Below are 24,146 nucleotides of genomic sequence, written 5' to 3' on the forward strand. Positions count from 1 at the left end.
AAGGTCATTTTCCGTTTCATCAGTGGAAGTGAGCATGTGGATTTCTGAGCGGAGGAGGGAACTGTGGTCCCTAGATACTAATTCTTGTATAAAACCGTGTTGTAGGGGAATATGGTCCCCTTTTTCTCTTTCTTCATCCTCCATTCACTTGTTTATTTAACAACTAGACAACGCTCTGCTAAATGTTGCAGGTACATAAAGATGAATTAGTCATTATTTTCTATCCTCAAGAAGCTTATAGTTGAGTGGGAAAAGTAAAACACTTGTGAATAATAATTCACTGTTTAAGAAAAGAAAATTTTCGGGGCGCCTGGGTGGCTTAGTCGGTTAAGCGTCCGACTTCAGCTCAGGTCACGATCTCACGGTCTGTGAGTTCGAGCCCCACGTCGGGCTCTGGGCCGATGGCTCAGAGCCTGGAGCCTGCTTCCGATTCTGTGTCTCCCTCTCTCTGCCCCTCCCCCATTCATGCTCTGTCTCTCTCTGCCCCGAAAATAAAAATAAACGTTAAAAAAAAAATTAAAAAAAGAAAAGAAATTTTTCAATAAAGAGTTAGGAGTTCAGCTCAAGTAGAATTCTCACTGATGTTTTTGTTTCTTTTGAGCAAAGAGTCCAAAACAGAGGCATGCAAAATTGGAGAAAGCTTAGCATTTGCTTTGAGCACTGCCGATGGACAGTTACCAATTGGGAGGTGTGTGGTGTGGGGTCCGGGGGACATTTCACGTACAGCATGCAACCTGGGACCCAGACCGCATGTAGAGGTCACCTCGCCAGTGTGTGAGCACGAAATAAAATTGGAAAGTCTTTTGGGGATTGTAGAAAACCCTAAATTTCAGGAATTTATAGCATGTCATGGCCTGTGTCTGAAAAACCTGGTGACTATTGCATTAATTACCCCTGCCTTGTATAAAATGCAGAGGATTTGTCTGGTCACTTTATGACCACTAATGCACAGCTTGAAACGCTTCTGGGTAGATACTCTGCCCCTTGCATATCTGCTTTATTATTCCATGACTATGGTTTCATTCCTTTGGGTCTTAAAGTATTGTTTTTAACGACCACAAGCCCCTTGCAAAATAAATACTCAAATGAATGTTTTTTGGGGGGAGAGAGGGAAAGAATGAATAAATGAATTACCATAGGTGTCCTATAGAACCACGGTGTGCCTCAGCACATGAAGCCGTGGCCAGGAATGGTATGGTCCTCACAGGTGGTGTAGTTAGGGGAGTGGTGGGAGGAGCCATGCTCTGCTGGCTTGTGGTAGGGAGGGTGCTGGTTAGGAGATGCCCTGCAGCATGGAGGATGAGGCCATCTTGGGACTGAGGGAGAAGCTGGTAAGTGAAGTTTGCCAGCATTGTGAGTTAAAAACCAGTCCTAGGTTATCTCTGCTGACCTTAAATACAAATTCCTCTTTCAGGTAAAAATTGACAGAATTTCTCTAAAGAACACTATATGAAATTTCTGTGGGATATGTCACTTTTAATAGGCATTTGAAAGTTTGGGATGACTGGATCAAATATAGTCTCCTGTGCATGTGCAGTGAGCCGGGGTGCTATGCAGTAGTACTTCCGGGAAGCCATTAGGTGGTGTTGGAAAGAGGAGACTCTATAGCCTGTTACGTAAAAGAAGAAAAAGATCTGACTGTTCCTGTGGATATGATGACTACTGACGGCTAGACGATGCCTGTCTGCATTTCCGTGTTTGCGCTTTGCGTTGGGTTTAAAGATGAATTGTGTTCCTGACCTTATTCTTTCTTGTGCAGGAATTGAGACCATCTGGAAGGACCATGTAGGGATATCTTCTTTTTAGTTTTCACTTTTGGAGACAGCCATATTGTGACTGTATCTCTAATTGTTCGGATTGGTAGTACACGTGCCTTGTACGAAATTCCAGCAGTATGAAGGGTTACACAGTCTGAGCTGTGTAGGGAAGTGGTTAAGAGTGTGGACACTAGGCAGACGACCTGGGTTCAGTCTTGGTTCCAGGGTTGCCCCCTTACCAGCTGTGTGATCTTGGTTGGACAAGCCACTTAATTGGTCTGTGCTTAGTTTTTGCAACTGTAACACAGTCTAGGATCTTTATGGGATTCATGAGCTAATTTTTGGAAAGAACTAGATTGTGCCTGGCACATAGTGAAGGCCACATAAGTGTTTGTTAACTAAATAACATAGATGAATTTCTCCCCCTCTGTCCTTAGTCACCCATTTTGTCTCCCAGAGGTAACCGTTGGTCTTAGTTTCTTTCTCATTCTGGTCTGGAGACGCTTAAATGTTGGGGGATATGGTGGGGTATTTTTCTGCTCTGTTTTATTACATTATCTTCGTACACGGCTATGTGAATATAGCAAAAGAAGTTACATGGCAAAAGAAACTTCAAAGATGTGATTAAATTAAGGATCATGAGATGGGGACATTATCCTGGATTATACGCACGGGCCCAGTGAAAGAGAGAGGCTGGAGAGTCAGAATTGGAGATGTGAGGACATAAGCAGATTAGAGTGATGTGGGCCTGGGAGCCAAGTAATGCATGCAGCTTCTCGAATTAGCAGAGGCATGGGAACAGATTCTCCCTTAGAGCCTCCAGATGGAATGCAGCCCAGCTGCCCATTTTAGTCTTCTGACCACCAGAACTGTAAGATAATAAATTTGAGTTAAAGTGTCAAGCACTGTGTTTGATGGAACAGGTACAAAAATAAAGAACCACAGTCCTACTGAGGCTGCTACAGTGGGGGAGGAGCGGATGTGCTGACAGACCACAGTCACAAACCGCCATAGTAATGGCTCTAGTCCTGCAGCTCCTAAACTTGTTGGTCTCCAGGTCCTCAACTCTAGAAAATTGTCAAGGACCCCAAAGAGCTATTGTTATGCAGATTTTATCTATCAATGTTTATTATGTTAGACATTTAAAAAAATAGTTATTAAAATTTATTTTAAAGTAAGAATAATGAATCTAGTTCACATTAACATGATGAGCATATTTTTAGTGAACTGGCCTCCAAACCAAAAAAGAAAAAAAAAGATCAGAAGAATAGTTTTGTTTTACATTTTTGCAGTCTCTTCAGTGGGTGTCCTGCTAGAAGACAGCTGGCTTTTAGGTCAGCTTTTGTGTTTCAACCTATTGCAGTGTTTGTTTTCATGAAAGCGATATGAAGAAAATTCAGTCCCACACAGATACATAGTTGCAAAAGAGGTATTTTAATAATCTTTCAGATAATTGTGGATATCCTTCTTTAATATTACACCAAAACTCAACAAGTGGTAATTCCTTCAAAGTGAGTTGCAATGTGGGGTCTGAAACATAAATGGTGGACTTTTCTACTTGCTTCTATTAAAATCCATTGGCTTTACACTTTGAATGGATCTTTTAATCATGTGATTTTGTAACATGCAGTAGCTACTTGGAAAATATTAGGTTGCTAGGTTATTTAGGTCTTTCAAATATGGACATTTCACTGTACAACATTAAAATCACATTAATATCACCACCAGTTTCCTGTGGAAAAGCCTTGATGTATTGGAAAGCTATCAAGGTCACAGTGGTAAACACAAGTTTTCCCAGATTTGAAGTTTTGCTAGAAAGTTGGAGTTCTATCTATAATAGTCATGTTTTTTCTTGGAAGTGATAGGCTCTTTTTTTTTTCATTTTATTTATATAAAACAATTTTTTTTAATGTTTATTCATTTTTAAGAGACACAGGGTGTGAGGGGGGGATGGGCTGAGAGAGAGAGAGAGAGAGAGAGAGAGAGAGAGAGAGAGAGAGAATCCAAAGCAGGCTCCAGGCTCTGAGCTGTCAGCACAGAGCCCAATACGGGCTTGAACCCACAAATTGTGAGATCATGACCTGAGCCAAAGTCAGATGCTTAACCAACTGAGCCACCCAGGTGCTCCTCATTTTATTTATTTACTTATTGAGAGAGCACTTGTGTGCAGGTGGGGGAAAGGCGGGGCAGGGTGGGGGGGGGAGAGAGAGAGGGGATCTTAAGTAGACTCCATGCTCGTTGTGGAACTCCACATGGGGCTCCATCTCACAACTATGAGATTATGACCTGAGCCAAAATCAGGAGTTGGACACTTAACTGACTTAGCCACTCAGGTGCCCTCACTTTGTTCATTTTAAAGAAAATATTTTGTCAGTTATTTTTTTTTTTGAGTAAACATAGTTTTATAGAAAACAAACAAAAAATGCAACTAGTTCAGCTTGCAACCCAGTGGTGTGAGTGCATTTTCTTGGAACAGCCATGGCAGAGAGCCATATGGATACTTCCCAAACGTGTTCCCAAGTGTTGAGTTTTAGTAAAATCAGCCATTTTGTTCTGCTTCATTGAGGACATTTTTTGTTTGTTTATTTATTTTTGAGGCAGAGAGAGAGTGCAAGCAGGGGAGGGGCACGAACTGTGAGATCATGACCTGAACGGAAACCAGGAGTCGAATGTTTAACTGACTTAGCCATCCAGGCACCCCAGAACATTCTTAATGGACGCTGGCGTGTTCCCTGATGTAAGCATGGGGCAACGGCGTCAGTGGTGACCAGTACGGTTGTTGCCGCTGCTCTGACGTGTGCTGTGCCACTAGAAGGTCCACCCATGACTGTCCTGTGCCGCCACTGCAGATGTCCTCAGAAAAAGGCAGATGACGGCATTTTTATGAAAATCATCTTGAACTTGCAGACCATTTGCAAGGGTCTCAGTGACCCCCCAGGAGTCTACAGACTACACTCTGAGAAGGGCTGTTAGTGTACATAAGGGGCAGTGATAACTCATGTTCTAGGTTCTCAGGGCCACTTCTGAGGGAGGGTCTCACTTGTGTTAAACCTGAAGAAAGCAGTGCATTCTGGGTACAGAGAAGTGGCAGAGGGTGGGGGTCAGGGTCTGGCTGTGGCAGATGCGGGAGTCATTCACGGTTTTTGGACAGTAACGTATGAACGGGGGAGGTGGAGAAGATAAGACTGGTGAAGGCCAGGTCACAAAGGGTCTTGTGTGTCAGGCAGGGAAGGCCTGGTGACGAGGAGCCGGGGGAGGGGAGGGCAGGTGCACTGAAGCTGCTGATGGTCCAGCTGAGAAATGATACAGGTGTGGGCCAGGCCGGGATGGGGTTGAGGAGTGGGGGGCACTGTGGTGGCGAGACAGTCCCCGGGCTTCCCTCCACTTAGGTTGGCACACGTCATTGTCCTTCCTCAGCACAGGGTCTTTTGTATTTTATCACTAGTAAGTCACCAGACACGTAAGAGGAGCCACTCAATAAATATTTTGCTCAATCATAGGAATGAATGAATCAAGGATATAGGAATGACAGGACTTTAAGCTTTAAAAAATTTTTAAAAAATGGGGCGCCTGGGTGGCTCGGTCGGTTAAGTGTCCGACTTCGGCTCAGGTCATGATCTCACGGTTCAGAGTTCGAGCCCCGCATCAGGCTCTGTGCTGACAGCTCAGAGCCTGGAGCCTGCTTGGGATTCTGTGTCTCCCTCTTTTTCTGCCCCTCCCCTGCTCGTGTTCTGTCTTTCTCTCTCTCAAAAATAAAACAAACAAAACAAAACAAAACCCTCGAAGGTCTTGCATTTCCAATACTGATTTTTCAACAAGATGCTAATACTTAACATTATATCTTAAAATGTGGCTTAAAGTGCAGAAAATACACCTCGTAGCTAGGAAGGGAATCATGGCTTTGTTCAGGAGGCCGAGTTTGTGGCGGAAAGAATTTGACTTTGAAAAAACATTTTTCCATGAAGTTGGCAAGTGAACCATGATGCTTGATTTTAATTTTGATCCTGAATTCAAACACAAAAGTTGTCCATGATGTGAGACTTGCCGTTTTCTACCCCCCTACCGCGGTGAGTACTCCTTACTCATGAGAGTGTCCGAGGCCAAGTGGAGAAACCTGGGGTCTCTTTTTTTAACTTTGCTTTAATTTATTCATTGAACAAATAAATTTGGTGGCTGCCTGTTCTGTGTCAGGCGCTGTTTTAGAAGTGCTGGAGATACAGCAGTGAACACAACAGGTAAAAACTCCTTGAGCACATGGAGCTTATATTTCAGTGTGTGGAAATGGATATAAGCAGTAAACGTAAGTAGGTTATATCGTGTACGAACAGGTGATAAGTGTGATGGAAAACAAATAGATCAGGGGAGGCGGGACCAGGAGTAGAGATGGGGGCAGGTTGCAGTTGTAAATAGGGCACGAGTCGTTGTCGGTGAGACGGAGGCATTGGAACAGGCTTGGAGGTGAAGATGGAGCCTTGGGGGCATCTGGAAGCAAAGCTTTCCAGGTGGAGGAACAACCACAGGTGCCCCAGGATGGGGATGTAAGTGGCACGTTGAAGGCAAATAGCCCAGCGTCCCTGGGTAAGAGAAAGGGGACTGGGGAGGTGAGGCCCAAGAGGACATGTGAGGCAGGATCAGGGAGGACTTGCCCAGTTCAGAGTCTGAAGAATAGGAGGGGCTGTCCATGTTTTGAGCAGACACGTGACATCATCTGACCAGGATTTTAAAAGGATCACTGACTATTGAGAACAGGCTGTCCGAGGCCAAGGGTGGGTTGAGGCTTTTGTAGCGATCCAGGTGGGACACGATGGAGCCTTTGCTCACAGTGGCGGCAGTGGAGGTACAGACAACAGAACTTGCTCAGAGATTGGGTGTGGGTGTCCAGGAAGGAGAGGAAGCAAGGGTGACTCCCAGGTTTGACCTTGAGCGACTGTTAGCGAGGAGTTGCCATCACCCAAGATGGGGAAGCTGTCGATAGAGTGGTTTTGGGGGAAGACCAGGACTTTACTTTGGAACACCTTGTGTTAAGCCTCTATGTTTATAGTGAATATTCCACCTGCTTCCAAAATGGCTTTAAAATGACTTATACTGAAAGGTCATATATAAAATTCCACAAAATTCATCAAAACTAGCAACATAAGGGGAAGGGGGGAGGAGATTTGAATGACATCTTGCCTACTTTAAAGGTTTTCAGGCATAGTATAGGGGCAAAAACATGTTCCTTTATAAGAGAAAACGATGAAGTTTGAAATAGTGCAGCAAATTCTTTTCCTCTGACCCAGTTGGGTTGTGATTGGTTACATCTTATAAATTTATTTCTGATCCTACGGTTCTCAGCTCTGATTATCTGTTTATAAATTGTTCGTTCCCATGACATCTTTTAACACGTTAAGAGAAAATGTGACCAAGTTCACATTATCCAATTTTATGACTTGTGAGTAGCTCTGGGAAAAGTTACTTGGAAAGAAACACGAGAAATTGTTAGAAGAATTATTTTGTGTCCTTTGTGCGGAGGCCTGACCAGCCACCCCTGGAGAGCGGGCAGACGCGGGACCGCGTAGAACAGTGTGCAGAATGCTCCTTCCTCCCAAATCTCTCAACAGGCTTCCTATAGAATCTGGAATTTCCAGGGAAGCACTGAGAAGCTTCTAAACATGGCTGTTCTCAGCTTTTTTACATTTACCTTCCCAACGCTAATTACTCCTAGATTGTCATCGGGGAATTTAATTCTGACTTTAGTGTTTCAGTTGGTAAATGACCCTGTCACGCTTCTGTGAAGTGGAAGCACTTTTGCATAGTAGTGTTAGCAACGTTATTTGAATGTCTGTTGAATTGTGTCATTCAGATGTTATAGAAACGAGGGGGAAAAGGCTGAAAAATGCTGATAAGAAGCCTAGGTTTCATAAGCTTAATACCTGTGCCCCAGAAATGCCAGTCATCAGGTGTGCCCCAGCCAGGGAGCCCGTAGTGCCACACGGATGTCCTTTAATCTCCAGTAGGTCAGTATGTGTTCACTGGGGAAGCAGAAGATTAAGGTATGTGGCCGGTGACTATGAACAGACATGTTATAATTTGTTAAGATCTCTGGGAATACAAGTCTTCACAGAACCCACAAACTCAGTCTTCACGCTTTTGGGATTGTATTCTGTGAGAAGTAGGGGGCTGCCCACACGTCACCTTGGGGGATTGCGGACTCTTCCTCTTTTGAACTTGGTCTTTCTGATATGGCAGTTATGACTTATTGCCTTGTAGTATCACTGTGTACCTAATGTAATTTATCTACTAGCTTGAAAATCCCTTGAGAAACAGAGACCTTGATGAATACCAAGATTAAGACATGGAAGCCAGCACGATTCTTGGGAACAGCAGGTGTGTCCCTCAAATATCTATTAAGTGAAAGTAAGGTTCATAGGAGTCTCTTAATGTGAAGTAAAGGAGGTGTTCCTGAGAGTGGGTTCTGGGGGATAAAAAGAATCCTGGAGCATTCCTCGAAGCCTCCCAGTTTTCCTCCTTACAAATTTGACTGCAAGGGAGGCATGCTGGGACTTTCTCAGAGTTCAAGTCTCTGCTCATCTGCACACATGTCTGAGGGGCTCTGGGATGGCCCATGATGCTGTTCGCTGAACCATATGCCCCAGCTGCAACGAGTTTGACTGCTTATCTCAGAAGAATGGCTTCTACCCTGGTCTGTGCTGCTCTGTAACTTCCAGGGGCTGATTGGTACCCTTGACATACGATTCTTTTGGCAGATAAACCCAAACCACAACTAAGAGGGAACAGTCTGTGTCACCACTGTAGGTTCATGTGGATAGTGAGATGTGTTTCAAGATGAATATGGGGGTAGTAACATGTCTGCAAGATTGGATCTGCAGTGAGGGGATCTGGATTGTAGCTCCAACCTTGGGCTTGACCTTGGGTGGGTTACTCTAACTCCAGTTTTCTCAACTCTTAAAATGAAGGATCGGACAAAACAATTTAGTGTTTTATTTTGTTTTGTTTTTCTCAGAAACTCAGTTATTTAATAGGCATAAAGCACCAATTGAAATGACACGGGAATGTGCATTTCTGACAAAAGCTTGCGAAGTGAAAAAAGCAAAGTAATTGATCAAGCATTCCATTTTGGTTTCGCAACAAACCTCATCACCTCTTTAAATAGCATCAGGTTTTGACTGCCACAGAGAAGGTGTTTGTTAAGGGTTCGTAATGATAGGCTGACTTGAATCTAAAGATCCCAAAGAAGTTTAAAAGCATTAATTACCCCTTACATCACCCTGATGGAGCAGAGATGTGTTATTACCATTTTCACAGCTGGGTAAATCAAGGCACAGAGACACATTAAACTGCTGGTAACTTGGACAAGGTCATGATCAGTGGTAGGGAGAGAAGTGTATCTTCGTGTTTCTCCGTCTAGGTAGGGGAAAGGCTTTTAACTCCTTTTTTTCCTTAAGTTTTTTTTAACGTTTGTTCATTTTTGAGAAACAGTATGAGTGGGGGAAGGGCTGAGAGAGAGGGAGACACAGAATCTGAAGCAGGCTCCAGGCTCCAAGCTGTCAGCACAGAGCCCGACACAGGACTTGAACTCACAAACTGTGAGATCATGACCTGAGCCACCCAGGCACCCCTCCTTTTAAATATTTGTCTATTAACATACCTACGGAGACTGAAACCTAGTGATAACATGTGCTGCAGTAAAACAAATCCAGGTGTTAACCGAATTGGTAATGACCCTCCGTATTATCTGTATTCTTATCTGAAGGCTGGGATGGCGATTTGGAGCAGACTGCCTTGTGTTTGGTGCTTTCTCACTTTAGGGGAAGGTCACTTGTTCAGTAATAGTTTCACTGTCATCATTCTTAATGTCTTTTTTAATAATTCACACTGATTTTCGTGACCCTTTCAGTAAAGTGACTGTATATTTTGTGTAGTTCCTTGGCACTCACACAGTGGACTTGAACTCTAATTTCTCTCCTGTAAAATCCACATTAACAGTCTTACCTTCTTTTTTGAAAAAAAATAAGTATTTACGTACAAAAAATTCACGTTTAAAGTGTACACATCAGTAGTTTTCAGTATATTCATGGAGTTGTGCAGCCATCACCACTAATTCCAGAATATTTTTGTCATCTCCAGAAGAAACCGTGGGCCCATCAGCAGCCACCCCCACTGCCCCTCCCCCCAGCCCCTGACAGCCACTAATCCATTCTCTTTCTGTGGATGTGCCTGTTTCGGCTACTTCACGTAAGTGGAGTCGCATGCCATGTGGCCTGCTGTACCTGACTGCTTTCATTTAGCATGACGTTTTCTAGGTTCGTCCATGTTGTAGCATGAGGCAGTCACGGATTCCCCTTTATGGCTGAATGGGTACTCTGTCTTACCCTCTCGCAGTCCCACTGGGCAGTAGCCCTTCCTGGAAGGTGTTCCTTAGGTGTCCTTTCTCCTGTAGCACATCCCCTAATAGAATCGTGGGCATACTCTTGTTAGAAGTTTCCTTTCGGGGGCCTTAAGTACACCTAAGTAGTTTGGAAGGGTTTTGAACTTAACTTCTACTTTATTCAAATTCTTAAGTGTCTGAAATACAGCGGTGTGTATTTGTGGTGTGATTAAGTGCGGCATCTGGGGGTCTCCCTAGCTCTGGCGGATACCAGTTTCTTGTAGAACCGAAACCTTAGCTGGAGATCCCTCTTACCATTGACTGGTTTTCATTAGGGACCCTGATAAGGTACGATGCGAGGCCCTTTGCCTTCTTTCCTTGGGTTGCGTGCGTGCCTCTGTCACAACCATAGCCTGCCTAGAAAATGAGGATGTGGGTATACCTGCTTCCCTTCTTGCCCCTTCTCGGAAGGCTCTCCTCCATTATTTGGCCTGGCGGTGGCCTGCAACCCATTCCTGCCCTGAAAACAGCTGCCGTTTTCCTGTTCCTTTAAAGGTTCTCTCAGGTGTTGGGGGTAGTTATAATAAGATAATTGACTCAAATCAGGGCAGCCTCCTGTGAAGAAACATTTCCTATCAGTATTTACTTCTCTGTTGATCACCAGAGACCTTGGCATTGTCAGGAACATCACCAATTGGAATGTGACCTCAAGTGAAATGGATTTGGAAGATTTATGAAATTTACATTTTTTGGCATGGTATTTGTGCTGTGATAGAATTTACTTCTTTGCCAGCTTAACAGTGACATTCAGACAGATGCTTTGATTTTTTTTCTTGACACAGGAATAGTAACAATAATGAAATGTAGAGTCCCAGATATCTTGAGAAAAGTTGATCAATTTTCGTCTGTGTCAGAAGTCCATAGTGTCGCTGGTGATGTCTTTGTTAATGGTGCAGGAGGCCTTGACTGGCCTTGGAATGCAGTCAACTCAGAGTTGTTTTCTCTCGTTGAATAAAGAGTCCGTCTCTTTCAATTAAATGGTTTTATTTTCATTCTGTTTCACTGACCGATGATGAGTCGTATTTGCCTAGATGACGGAGTACAGCACACGCCATTAATGAAAAGTGTCACGAATCACTGCATTTTAAGTAAAAGCATGCGTAAAATTTAGGGAAGTCTGAGTTAATTAAAAATAATGCCATACAAGGTCTGCACATTCAACCTTAAAAGTTGAGAGATTTTAAGCTTTTCTGTGCAAAGAAACTCAGTGTCCAGTGTGCTCCTGGCTCTGTGAGAAACTGTGTGTTGTGGGCACTAACGCAGAATTTTACAACAGTGGGTGAAGCTTGGAGAAAACACGAGATCCATAAGGTGAAGGAATTCAGTTGGGTAATTTCTAAGATTCTCTTCAGGTCTAAAATTTATAGATTTTCTATAAGCTGTTCATTTGTGGACTTACATGGTAGAAATTCTGAGAAATTAAACAGAAATTGAATAGATTGAGTAGATTAAGAACATAAATCCCACAAACTACGTTCTCTGAATGTAAGTGGGTGTAAAATTATTAAAAGTCAAAGACGTACAACTGTAATGCCACTGGGGATAATGTAGTTACAAACGTAATAAAACCATTTATTATTTACTTGTAAATTCTTTGATATTATTTTCTAGATTTTTTTTCACTCATCTTCATAGAATATTATCTTTCTATTGTTTCCACCTCAGAGGCGGGGGGGGGGGCGGCTACGGGTTAATGATTCATCAACTGAAACATTTTTGAGCCTAAGATGAGAGTCCCAGTTAAATATGCCACATTATTTATCTGAACACGGTACTGTCTTTTTAATTGCCTTATTAAGCATATTTCATTTTTCTTCAGGAAGCAAGGGAGCTAATATTACCATTGCACCTGCTCTCAGCTGCGTGCCTGTGGTGCATTTTGCCTCCTCTGATGTCACGGACCTTCACAGAGATGAGGTTATAGACCTGGCAACAGGGAGAAGCAGAGATGGTTCTCGGCAGGGGCGGGCGCACTGCCCATCAGTGACATTTTGGAAGTTTAGGGATTCGTTTTGGTTTTCCTAATGAATGGAAGGAACATAGCATTTAGTGGTCGGGGGACGTGGTTGCTGGATGTCCTGCATGTTCGAGTGAATTTCTCACACTGCAGAATTTTTCCCCGGGATATTCGTGTAGGTGAAATACTTGTGTAATTAGCTGAGCCAAGAACTGGCTTCATTTTACAAATGAACGCAGAGTATTTATTACCCCACATCTGTAGGCTACTTGGAAATTTCTAGAAATGCAGCAGACCAGTAAACCAAGGGAAGTTTGTCCTTTATTTGGTCAGAGCTTGGCCAAAAGCTTTGATCGATTTGGAAAATCCGATCACTGATGGCAGCACCTCTTATGCATTTGAATCCACCAAGGCGCACTGCACTGGCTTGGGTCTGTGATGAAGCAGAGATACTCACTGTGATTCTTTGCAGTGCGGATGCTGGACAGGCTTCTAGAGTGGTTGCAACCAAGCATTTTCATATGGAAACACACATTTTTAAAAATGGCAAATTCCTTTCCATTTTTTTTTTTCCTCCTTGTGTTACCATTAGGGCATGATATTGCTTTTTGTGAAACTGCCTGTTGAGGTAGTTTATATTATGTATGAATGTTGTTATTTCAGGATAGTATTGAAAGAGGGGCTTTGGATGTGGTGATAACGGAGAAGCTGCACCACAGTGCGTGCTTCAAAGCACGAGAAAGCATCGTTTAAAAATGATTTCCATTCTCGTTGCCTCCTCTTTTAGTGTACTTCTAACGAATTCTTAGCCCACAAACCAGAAGCATGTTCCCTGATGGTAGGACTACCGCCATCAGTTTATCCAAAACGTCTGATTGTAGCTCACAGGTGAAAACATTCTGGTTTCTTGTTTGGAGCCTCGGGGTTTGCTATCATCTTGCAGTTTTAGCTCAGTGTCTCAAATAGTGGCTCTTTCTAAGAACGCAAGTGGCATTCCCAGCCTTTGCCATGGGGGGTTCTGGATCATTCTTTCCCAGGGGCCAGTTTTCCGTCCTCTGGAGGCCACTCCTGGCTACTGCGGGCAGTGTGCCTCGCCCGCCCTCCTCGCAGCCAGAAGCTGCCTGGTGGCTCTGCCACCTGGGTGGCTGTCCTGGGACTGGGAACAACTTCCTGTCTCTTCCCTTGCTCCGCCTAGTTGAGTAAGGAGGAGCAGGCAGCCGGCAAGACCAGGTTTATGAGACGGCCCGGCGCGGTGAACCAGACGTCCAGGCTGCCTGCTGAGCAAGCACAGTGAGAGTTCCTGAGTGGTAGCGGCAGACGGGAGACCGGCGGGGACACCGCCATGAGCCCGAGCCCTTCCCAGGCTTCCCAGTGGCATCCAGTCCCACAGACTTCCCACTCCACGTGCCTGCCGCATCAGCACCCGTATGGCCTGGCGCTTCCTGTGGCCATGGGGGAAATAAACGGCAAAGCCCGCCCTCCTGCCTATTAGCTGGGCTACGTTGGATTTGAATTCACGCTACCAGCTGTGTGGGCAAGGCAACCTTAACATTAGCGTGTCCTGACGTTTCTGTTTTTAAGTTGATCCCCAGGATGATACTTGAACACAGTTTTGGCTCTGTGGTTGTAAAGGGCTTGGGATTCCCAGCTGCTTGGCTGACGGTGGTACCAGCAGGGTCTCTGTTGCCACACAGGACAGGAAGACACTGGGTTATTAGATGTCTCCCACCTGGACCCTTACGTTTCCTTGGTTGGCCATAGGGAACGGGAGGGCGGGGACGGTCGGTCACCTTCCAGGAGAGCCTGCCTCGTGTGTCGTCACTCGTGAGATACGTTTGTTTTTGGAGGAGGGAGATGTCTGAGGCTGGTCTCACGCACGGCACTTGACGTAGTACCCGGTACCCAGGGGGTGTGCAGAGCTCAGCAGCCATCCGATGAGGGAGGACCTAAATGGAACGAGCAGGTCCAAACGTATGGCCCGGCTGGTTGCAGCTCTGTCGCGCACACGCCGTGTCGAAGGCCCTGTCCGTCGTGTTGCATGTTAGATGTGTCACGTGGCCTGCCCTCACCCCAAATCGTTAATTTCCACGACGAATAAGATGAGAGAGATAGGGTGTATTTACCAGATACAAATAGAGATCTTGAGTTGAATTTATGATTTTGCTATTTTTCATCATTTATAATCATCTTGGCCGCCCGAGATTTCCGGAGCAGGTCTGAACTTCCGAATTGGAGTGTGCTGAGCATGAGCAGGGCGGGAGGCACATGCCTACTGTTTTAGGGGAAAAGTGCCCTAACACGTGTCCTGGCGAGTACAGCCACACCAGGAGGCTGTCCCAAGGTGAGAGGCCAGTTTTCCGCTTGGGACGGGAAGGATATATTTACTCACTTTGGCAGCTGGTGCTCAGGACGTGGGCGGACTATAAGTGGGCTACACGTAGGCACTTGGCACCTAGGACAGGATGTCAGTGCGGCGCCTGTTTAAAACAGCTTTGTAAGTAAGCATTCGCATTTTACTGGCCTGTGCTTTTTTTGTTTTTTCTTTTTTGAAGAGCCCGGTCTGCTCTTCTCCCAAGGCTTACTTTGTTCTCATTTCTCCTCTCGAACACCAAGGGCACACTAGTTTTTATGGGGATACAGGTCTTGGCGAAACTTGAGGCTCCCCAAGCTGGGGTCCGAACCTGTGGGCCCTCCAGTTTGGTTTCCCCTGTGCCTTGTGTCCAGGACAGCATCGGTGCGTTGCCGGTGGGTAGGGACAGGAGTCGGTCACCGCAGAGACTCGATTTCTGCCCGGATACCATCCCGCCTCTGTGAAATTTAGGTGGTGTAACAGCTCTGAGGCTTCCCGTCTTACTCGGGAGCCATCCGGAACTGCTTCCACGGCTCAGATCCCTGGGGCCAGCCTCAGTGGGAGTTGGTTCCCGAGATCCAGTCTGTCTGCGCTCGTGCCTCACAGAGGATCTAAGATGTACCCAATGGCTCTCTGAGGTTAAAGGGGACCAAGGGTGATAGGGGAGCCTCACCGATGCACAGCAAAGCCTTGTTTCCTGAGGTGGGCGGAGTTTTGACCTCAGAAAGGGTAGCCGGTGTTCTGTTCCCAGGTAACCGTTTTGCCTTTGTGAGAGGGGCAAAGCTTCAGGAGCGTTCAGTGTTTCAGTTCTGAAGTTTTGTGAATATGTTGAACAGATGACTCAGAATTCACTTGACACCCACTTTTGACACCAGCCGTGTCATTTTCCCCAGCATCCGTCTGGCTCCTCCAGGCTCCTTATGCCCGTGCCACGTCTGAGATCTTCGGGGGACTCGAGGTCTCCTTCATCTTTGTACCCCCAGCACTCAGGACATACCTGCTACGTAGCAGGTGCTCTAGACCTCTTCGTCATGAATAAACGTCTTGATTTTGTCCTCATTCTTGTCCTTGATACAACTCTTTGGAGATGCTGACACTCCTTATTTACGAGGTAAAGGCAGCAGTAATGGCGACCCGATCCTCTTGCCTCGCTAAGGTGCTGTTACACCGTACGGCTTCTGTCACGTTGCTCCTTCTTAGTCTCCTTACGCTCCTCTGTTATTTCTGAATGAAGAGAGGTGTGTCCTCTGAGGGCCTCTTTTCCCCCACACGCTCTGATTGGCCTCACTGGGGTTCTCTCCTTGGTCTCCTTCATGCCTCGCTCTGCCCGTAGCTTCGCTGCCGGCTACAACCTGACGACTCCAGACCCACATTCCCATGTGGACTTTCCTGGACGGCCGGACTCCTGACCGTCTCCCACTGGACGGCCCACATGCATCTCAGACTCAGAACTGCCACAGCTAAGCTCATGAGTTCTACTCCGACCCTTCCTGTTGCCCATCCATCCTGTCACCTGAGGCATAAAACCAGGTCCTGTGCTATCTCCTTTCCAGATCTCCTTAGATGAGACAGGCAGCAAAGAGGACACCCGTGGGGTCTACCTGCTCAGATTTCTGTGTCTGCTTCTTTTCTTTGCTCTTCCTCTATCGAATACTGAGTTCATTTGGGTCTTTCTACCTCGTACCTGTAGTGTGGCTGTGACTTTCTAACTGTTGTTCTCCCAAAGGCTTGCCCTCTGTCGACCCCTCTGTCACAGGGCACCCTCCCCCCTTCTCCACTGCAGTCACGCTCAACACATTTCCACACGGTGCTGGGCTCTTCCTATGATTTGCCTTTACTCAGCTGCCTGCTGCTCCTGGAACCCTCTCTCCCCACTGCTCACTGGTCATGATCAGCCTTAAGGACAAATAGATACCTCCGAGATTTAAAGACTCTGCTTACGCAGAGTTTCCTTTGCTATTAAATCTTTCAGGGTCTTTTGCAGAATTAACTTTCTGACTGTCCCCACCGTGTGGACTTTTCTCATATCACGTGTAACGCATCACCTCCTCCAGGGCTGGAAGCTCACCTTAAGCATAGTGATCGCGTCTCCTTCATTTTTGTATCCCTAGCACCTAGCACAGTGCCTGGGAAACAGGAAGTGCTCAAAAAGGGAATGTTGAACGGATGGATGAAAAGGTGCGTTTGTGCTAAATACACCAGGAACACTGGCTGTTTTTTGTGGTTCTTGTCGGTTGGTCTCCCTTAAAACACAGGTGCACACAGCAGCATAACGAGGCAGTGAGGGAGGAACTTTGGGCTCCTTTTGGCTCAGGGACCAATCTTCCCATGCAGTCTGCCTGCTGGTGCCTGGACTGCCTCTGCGGTTTGGTGTTAGGGGCCTGGAAGAAGCAAACCCGAGCATCCCCACCTGTCACTGCTGCCTGAAATTTTCCCAGGGATGTCTCCTGCATCTGTGATCAGCACTGCCTTCTCCAGGCTAACTGACTCCAAAAATAAGTGTGACTTGAACTATCTGCTGCTTTTCTGGGTAGGGTTGGAATTTTGGAAGAGGTAAAAGGAAGAAGAAATTAGAGCTCCAGAATTCTGTAGACCGTTCAGATGTTTTCTTTAGGTCTCCTCTTGTCTTAGAAGCAAGTGCCTGTGTACTGGCTGGTTATATCAGCATGGATCATGGACCAGCATTCCTATGCATGAGTTTCACCAATTTTCTAGGGCTCCCATAGCTTCCAAAGATCTCCTAGAGACGAGTGTCCTGGCTCCCATCATGCTGGATGGTTTCTTTGTCAACATCTATCTATGCCTGGTCAGGCTAGATCACCTCAGACAGGTTTAAGATCAGTGACATCTTGTTGTAGCTGGGATCAGAAACCATCTGGCTTCACCTGTTTGAGGGGACAATCTACCAAATACAAGAGTTAGAATAGAAACCTGTGTTCTATTTTGACAAAGACTAGTCTCTCTGTCCTTCTTAAATTTGTTAATTTGAGAGCCATTGGAAAGAATTGGGCTTGGCAGGCGTGTATGGCTGTAGGTTGGAAAAGTGCAAGCTCTCCTTACCTTTGATATTACTTCCTAATCATCACTCTGCAAGTTGACAAAGTTTTACTATTCCTTATGGGACTTTCAATTCAGGATAAAATTGATGTCAGAAAAAGAAGAATTAAGCTTTCAAATGAGCAAGTTTTGGGGTGTAATAAGAGTCTGTGTTACTGTATCATTGGTTTCCCAAGATAGTCCTGGTGATTTTGCCCTCACTTTGCCAAAAATAGGGAAGTGCCAACAATGATCACTGGTGTTTGATTTTTGGTCCAAATAAATTACTCAAGGTCAGGGCTTAGTGAAGTACTGTTTACACAGAAATCGGCAGAGTGACAAGGCATTTAAGTCACTGTTTTTTTGTTTTTTTTTTAATGGTTCTTTATTTTTGAGAGAGCATATTGGGGAGGGGCAGAGAGAGCAGCACAGGATCCGAAGCAGGCTCTGTGCTGACAGCATTGAGCCCGATGCACGGCTCGAACTCACGAACTCACGGCAGGATCACGACCTGAACCGAAGTCGGACGCTCAACTGACAAGGTCACCCAGGTGCCCCTAAGTCACTGTTTTGATTGGTCATTGGTCACCTTTGACTGAAAGTGGCAGGAGATGTTGCTGCTTCGTTAGTGACAGCCCAGGTCCGTTTCAGAAGACCAGCTTGTGTCGTTAAGGCTCACGGCTGTGCGCCGCCCGCTAGGCTGTTGGTTGCTTTTTCCTTTCATCTCTTTGTTTATCTGAACCCTTACACCAGCCGTTATTATTCTCTGCAAAGGGCCAACTCACTTTTATGTGTGTTTTGTCACTTTCTATGCAGATTTCAGCAACGTCCCTGACATCACAAGTGGCCTGAAAAGGAGTCAGACTGATGGTGCCCTGGCCCAGGTTCCCCACGGGGAGAAAACGGGGCAGACGTTCGGGGTAAGATGCTGTCCCAAATCTTAAAAGAGGGACCCGGCCGACAAGGGTGAATTCCCACCTCCACCTGAGGTGGGGAAACAACATAGGGTTATCCGATCCCCAGGTCCACCACCGGAAACAAACATCTGTTTTTGCCTTAAGGGAAATAGTTTCCTTATTTATTTAAAAAAAATTTTTTTTTTCAACGTTTATTTATTTTTGGGACAGAGAGAGACAGAGCATGAACGGGGGAGGGGCAGAGAGAGAGAGGGAGACACAGAATCGGAAACAGGCTCCAGGTTCCGAGCCATCAGCCCAGAGCCCGACGCGGGGCTCGAACTCCCGGACCGCGAGATCGTGACCTGGCTGAAGTCGGACGCTTAACCGACTGCACCACCCAGGCGCCCCAATAGTTTCCTTATTTAGTCGAAGTGAAGTACGTTAGGACAGACTGACAAAGGAAACCTAAGCTCAGGCTTTCTGAAAGTCATGTTTAATGAGTCTCATTTCTTTCCTACTTTTTTTTTTTTTTTTGGCCAAAGATAAATTATTTTTGTAATGTTGTCACTTTGTTGTGGTAAAATATATATATAAGCATAAATTTTTGTATTTTAACCATTTTTAATGTTTATTTTTGAGAGACAGAGAGTGAATGGGAGAGGGGCAGAGAGAGAGGGAGACACAGAATCTCAAGCAGGCTCCAGGCTCTGAGCTGTCAGCATGGAGCCCGATGTGGGGCTTGAACTGATCAACTATGAGATCATGACCTGAGCTGAAGTTGGATGGATGCTTAACCAACTGGGCCACCCAGATACCCTTATTTTAACCATTTTTAAGTGCACACTGCAGTGGTGTTACTTACATAAGGTCACAATATGGGGCAGCCATTACCATTACCCATTTCAGAACTTTCGCATCAGGCCAAACAGAAACTCTGCACCCATCAGACCATAACTCCCATTCACAGCTTCCACACCCCCCACCGCCACCCCTGACCCCACGCTGCCTCTATTTCATTTCCTGCATCATTTGCCTGTTCTAAGTCCCTCGTATAAGTGTGACCATACATTATTTGTCCTTTTGTGTCTGGTTTATTTCACTTAGCATGTTTTCAAGTTCATCGTGTTGTAACAGGTGTCAGAATTTCACTTCTTTTGAAGGCTGAATTATATTCCATTGTCGTAAATGCTGCATTTTGTGTATTTGTTCATCTGTTGGTAAACATGTGGCTTGTTTCCACTGTTTGACTCTTATGAATAATGCTGCAGTGAAGATTGGTATACAAATATCTGTCTGAATCCTTGTTTTCAGTTCTTTTGGATATACATCTAGGAGTGGAATTGCTAGGTCACCTGGTCATTCTGTTTAGCCTTTTGAGGAACAGCCCACCTGTGTTCTTCAGGGCTGCACCATTTTCCGTGACACTGACGGGCACCATGTATGAGGGTTCTAATTTCTCTGTATCCTCGCTGACACTTGTTATATTCCATGCCTTTCCTACATTTGTGTGTGTGTGTGTGTGTGTGTGTGTGTGTGTGTGTGTGAGAGAGAGAGAGAGAGAGAGAGAGAGAGAGAGAGAGAGCGCGCGCGCACGCGTGCGCACGTGTGCACAGGGGAGGAGCAGAGGAAGAGGGAGAGACAGAACCTTAAGTAGACCGTATGCTGAGGCTCAGTCTCACAACCCTGGGATCATGACCTGAGTAGAAATCAAGAGTCGGATGCTTAACCGGCCGAGCCACCCAGGCGCCCCTCCTACGTTTTCAATTGTTCATAGACCTCCTTTCAGAAGTGGTCTAATTGACATGATCTGTTTTAATACGTAGTCCAGTTTTAGTTGATTTTGACATAACCCTCTTTTCAAATTCTTGCTTTTGTCTTACATGTGAAATAAGAACAGAGCTGTATAAGCTATGACAAGTATCAAAATAAAACTTCTGTACGGTCTGCTCAGTTAGACTAATACTGCTAGGGCCAGTCCCTTTGGGGAGCGGCCATGTGGCACACCCTTTGGTGATGGTCACTGTGGAAAAGGGAGTCAGGTTGGAGCCTGCCCGCTTCAGGTGATGGGCTCTCACCTCCCACCTCTTCTTCCTCTCACCCTCCTTGCACTGGGCCCCCATTCCTGATTCACCTCCTTTGAAGTCTCTCTTCTTTCCGATTCCTCCCATAAAACACTCAGGTGCCTGTTCTGGTCTGGCTGTGCCCCCAGGATGCAGTTTCTTCTACTAGCCTGAAATTGTCCACATTTTTAGTCGTAGGTCTCTGTTCTGTCTCTAGTGAGTTGTTTACTTTTGGGAACCCAAAATTATAGCTAAGTTATTATTTTTTTTTAAGTAATGCCCCCCAGAGCACCAATTGGAAGTGTTTCGATCGCTTTGGCTAAAATTTGTAAATAAACAGACACACACACACACACACACACACACACACACACACAACCCAAATATTTCTGAAAAACTTTAGAAGCTAGGCTGTCTATTTAGGGTAAGTGTGCCTGAGGGGTGCTGGCACAGTGTGGCAGCTTGGGGGAAATCACTTAACACCACGAGGGATAATGATTTCCTCTCTGTTGCAGTCTACTTGAGTTCCATATTCAAGTTCTTAAGAAGGAAATTAAGTTCTTCTTTCGAATTTTATTTTAAGATTCCATAACATAAATACGCAAAAGTTACCCGCGTGGAGGCTATTCCCAACTCTGTCAGTTAACAACGCCGGTCACAGCTAAACAGAGCGTTTACCAAATGAACATCGGCACGTTAGGTAGAAATTTTAGGAAAAGGAGGAAAGCTGTGGTTCAGCCTGAAACTGGAGCTATCTGAGGTTGGTTGTCATTGCTAACGTGGTTAAAGGAGAAAGCGAAGAACGCAGAAGAAAACAATATCGAAAGAACATGATCGTGGGGAGCCTTGCTGTCAATGGCTTTCAAGCCTGGAGTAACCATCATCTTTCCTTTGTCAGATCTGAAGCCCCTCTACCGGTCTGTAACGATGGATTTCAGTACATTTCTCAACAGTCCTAGTGAAATGCCTGGCAGTTCCTTAGTTCACACGTTCTTTGTCCCTCAGGTGACCATCAAAAGTAACCATTGTGATGTGTATTAGTGAAAAGAAAGTTTGGAATTTGAGAACTAAAAGACACCGTCTTCTGTATTCATATTTTCAGCCCCCTGGGAACATCAGGTTATGTCTGAAAGCAGTCTTTTTCTGTTTTCCAGTGGTGGTTTTAGAGTTCTGCGATGTGTGTCCACATATTGGGTGTGGATCTTTTGGGCGTGGCCCAGGCCTGTCCCATGAGTGCCCATGGGAGGTGGTCATTCTCCAGAGAGGAGACCAGCCTCTGCCTCCCTGGCTTCCCACTCTGGCCCCTCGAGTCTTCTCAGGGGTCATTAACTTCTTTTCAGATTAGACCCTGGTTGAACCCGAGTTGTTTGGGATATTTTACTAATACTATTCTAGACCTTGAAATAAGGAATAATTTCCCTTGAAAAGCGAGTGCAGCCTGGCTTGATGAAGCACAGCTGTAAGTGGGGCTTTTGACAGCCCCACAATTTCTACAAATGGTTCATAATTGATTGCCTTCTTTCTCTTCAAGGGTGCCTATTACTGTCACAGCTCTTTGTGTGCCCTCGTCAACCTCTCCCGTGTGGGGGCTCCTTTTTTCCCCCCTAGCATTGTTAGCAATTAGCCTGCACTATTGTAATAGTTTGGATTTTGAAAGGAATAAACAGTTTCTCTTTGGGTGAGGGGGTTGAGAGAGTTTCTGGGTTGTTCTGGGAGCTTGAGGTGTGTTAAGCAGTCCCTGCGGAAATACTGCCTGTGTTCCGTTTCCCTCTCTCTGAGCTGACTCTGAAACTGTGGTACTTTGCGGCTCCGGGGGCTCTGAGTGTGCCCTAACCCGGCGTCTGCCCAGAGCCGGACGGCTGGGCACGGGGTGGGAATCTAGAAGGAGGGGGGTGAGCTTTCCCAGCCAGCAGCGCTGCCTCGGAGGAAGAGCTTGGTGGCGCTAGGACGTCCTTGCGAATGTGACTTGGAACAACAGTTTGGGAGGGAGAGAGCAGAGGGAGAGAACGTGCCTCTTCCTCATTTCCCAACGGCAGGCAGACCTTAGATGCAATCGCTTCTCCCAGAGGGAGCAGGTTTCTTTGAACTTGACCTTCCGATGCACAGCGTGTAAGTAAGCGAGGGCTTTGATCTCAGGGGGTGGATTCTGATCCAAGTGTGGGCTCGCTTGCATGCTTTCCTTTTTCTCTGTCTTGAAAGTTGATTTTACTCTAACATGTCTATAGATTGGTAGGCGGATGAGCAGACATGCCTTTCTTTCCAGAAGGGATCCTGACTGTAATCTTGTAACACTCTTTACAGCTAAGGATGCGGAAATTTCTTTAGGGTTCTAGGGTTTCCGTGGCATCGTCGACTTTTCCCTTCTCGTTCCTATGTGGCAAGGGTTTTTCAGTGGATATCTGAAGTAGTTTTGTCCTTTTGAAACATGTCAGAAAGCCCGGAAATTCCACATATTTTCTCTGTAAAATCCGCCTGACAAGAGACAGGAATAATTTAAGGATGGTAAATAATTTTATGCTTTGTGAGATTTCCTTGGAGCAAAGCACACTGCTCGTATTGGACTTCATGCTGTAAAAGAAAATCCACAAAACTGAAACCATTTTCTGTGAGGTAAGCGGAGTTTTGACTTTAGTTATTCCTGATTAAATATATTTTTTTTCCCCAGCCTTTTAGAAGAATTTTATGTAATCACCTAGTGCAGCTTTGGAAGTGATTATTTTTGCAGTTTGTAGGCGTTGTGTTGATAGAACAGAGAGCATTTGGGAATCTGCAGATACACAGCGTGATGACTGTGTTGTCCTCTTTGCAATTTAATAATGCTCAAGGTCTATTGTGTCCTTTTATTTGTGCAAGGTGGGAAAAAAGGGACATGCACTAATGGTTAGGTTTCACAACGCAGCAGGAACATAATTTGCATTTAATATTTAAGGCCTGCTCACCCACTTAGCTTAACCTTTTGAGTTTTTTGCATGAATTCCTTTTCGGAGCTTGCCTATCTGAGAGGCTAATGGAAAAGGTTATTGGACAACACATGATTTGTTTTCTAGCACTCTCAAGTTGTACATCTTTCTTACTTTCCTTTGAGTCTCTTGCATTATTTGAAGAGATGTTTTAGTTAAAAAGTGAAATTAAAGTATAATTTATTTATAAGTTGTGGTCTTTCTACATGGTGGCTGTTCAGTGGATTAGGATGATCATCACCTTTTTTAAAGAACTAAACGTACCTCTTTCTAAATGCACGTTACCTGACATAATCCCCGTGTGAATGAACAGAACGATAGCATCTGCCAAGCAAGCCCATCGTGCCCGAAAATGACTTGGGGTCTGACGGTCTCCAGTGGGGAGACGATCATCTTGCACAGAGAATAAATCCAGGCAGGCAGTGGTGCCAGACCCGATGGTTGGAAACCTGACTCTACATTCCGGTCCACCAGGCCGTGCCGCTGCATGACCCGGGGCAAGGGACCCAACCGTTCTCTGCCTCTGTGTCCTCACTTGTGGGCAAAAATAACAATGCCACCAGCCCTGTGTTGTTGAGTGGATTCTGCACCATCACGGGCACACGCGTGAGAGATTGTTAGGCTAAGGGGTCCTTCCTGCCGCGTCTCAGGCACGTACGGGGTTCGGAATGCTCTCTCATTCTGTGCGCCTAACACGCC

General features: G+C 45.6%; 1 protein-coding gene across 20 annotated transcripts in view; it reads left to right on the top strand.

Annotated features, from left to right (window-relative positions):
• TIAM2 (TIAM Rac1 associated GEF 2) overlaps positions 1 to 24,146 on the top strand; it is a 325,018-nt gene that overhangs the window by 266,352 nt on the left and 34,520 nt on the right. For 18 of the 20 annotated variants that reach the window (XM_045058261.1, XM_019831415.3, XM_045058262.1 and 15 more), the window contains one exon: positions 18,345 to 18,448. The exons of 1 other annotated variant lie outside the window; for it this stretch is intronic. In XM_045058261.1, the coding sequence (XP_044914196.1) occupies positions 18,345 to 18,448 (104 nt within the window). Of the gene's footprint in view, positions 1 to 18,344; positions 18,449 to 20,171; positions 22,597 to 24,146 lie in introns of those variants that run through there. One more of the 20 variants, XM_019831423.3, reaches the window with a different exon arrangement.

Source organism: Felis catus, chromosome B2 (genome assembly GCF_018350175.1).
Source record: "Felis catus isolate Fca126 chromosome B2, F.catus_Fca126_mat1.0, whole genome shotgun sequence".
NCBI lineage: Eukaryota > Metazoa > Chordata > Mammalia > Carnivora > Felidae > Felis > Felis catus.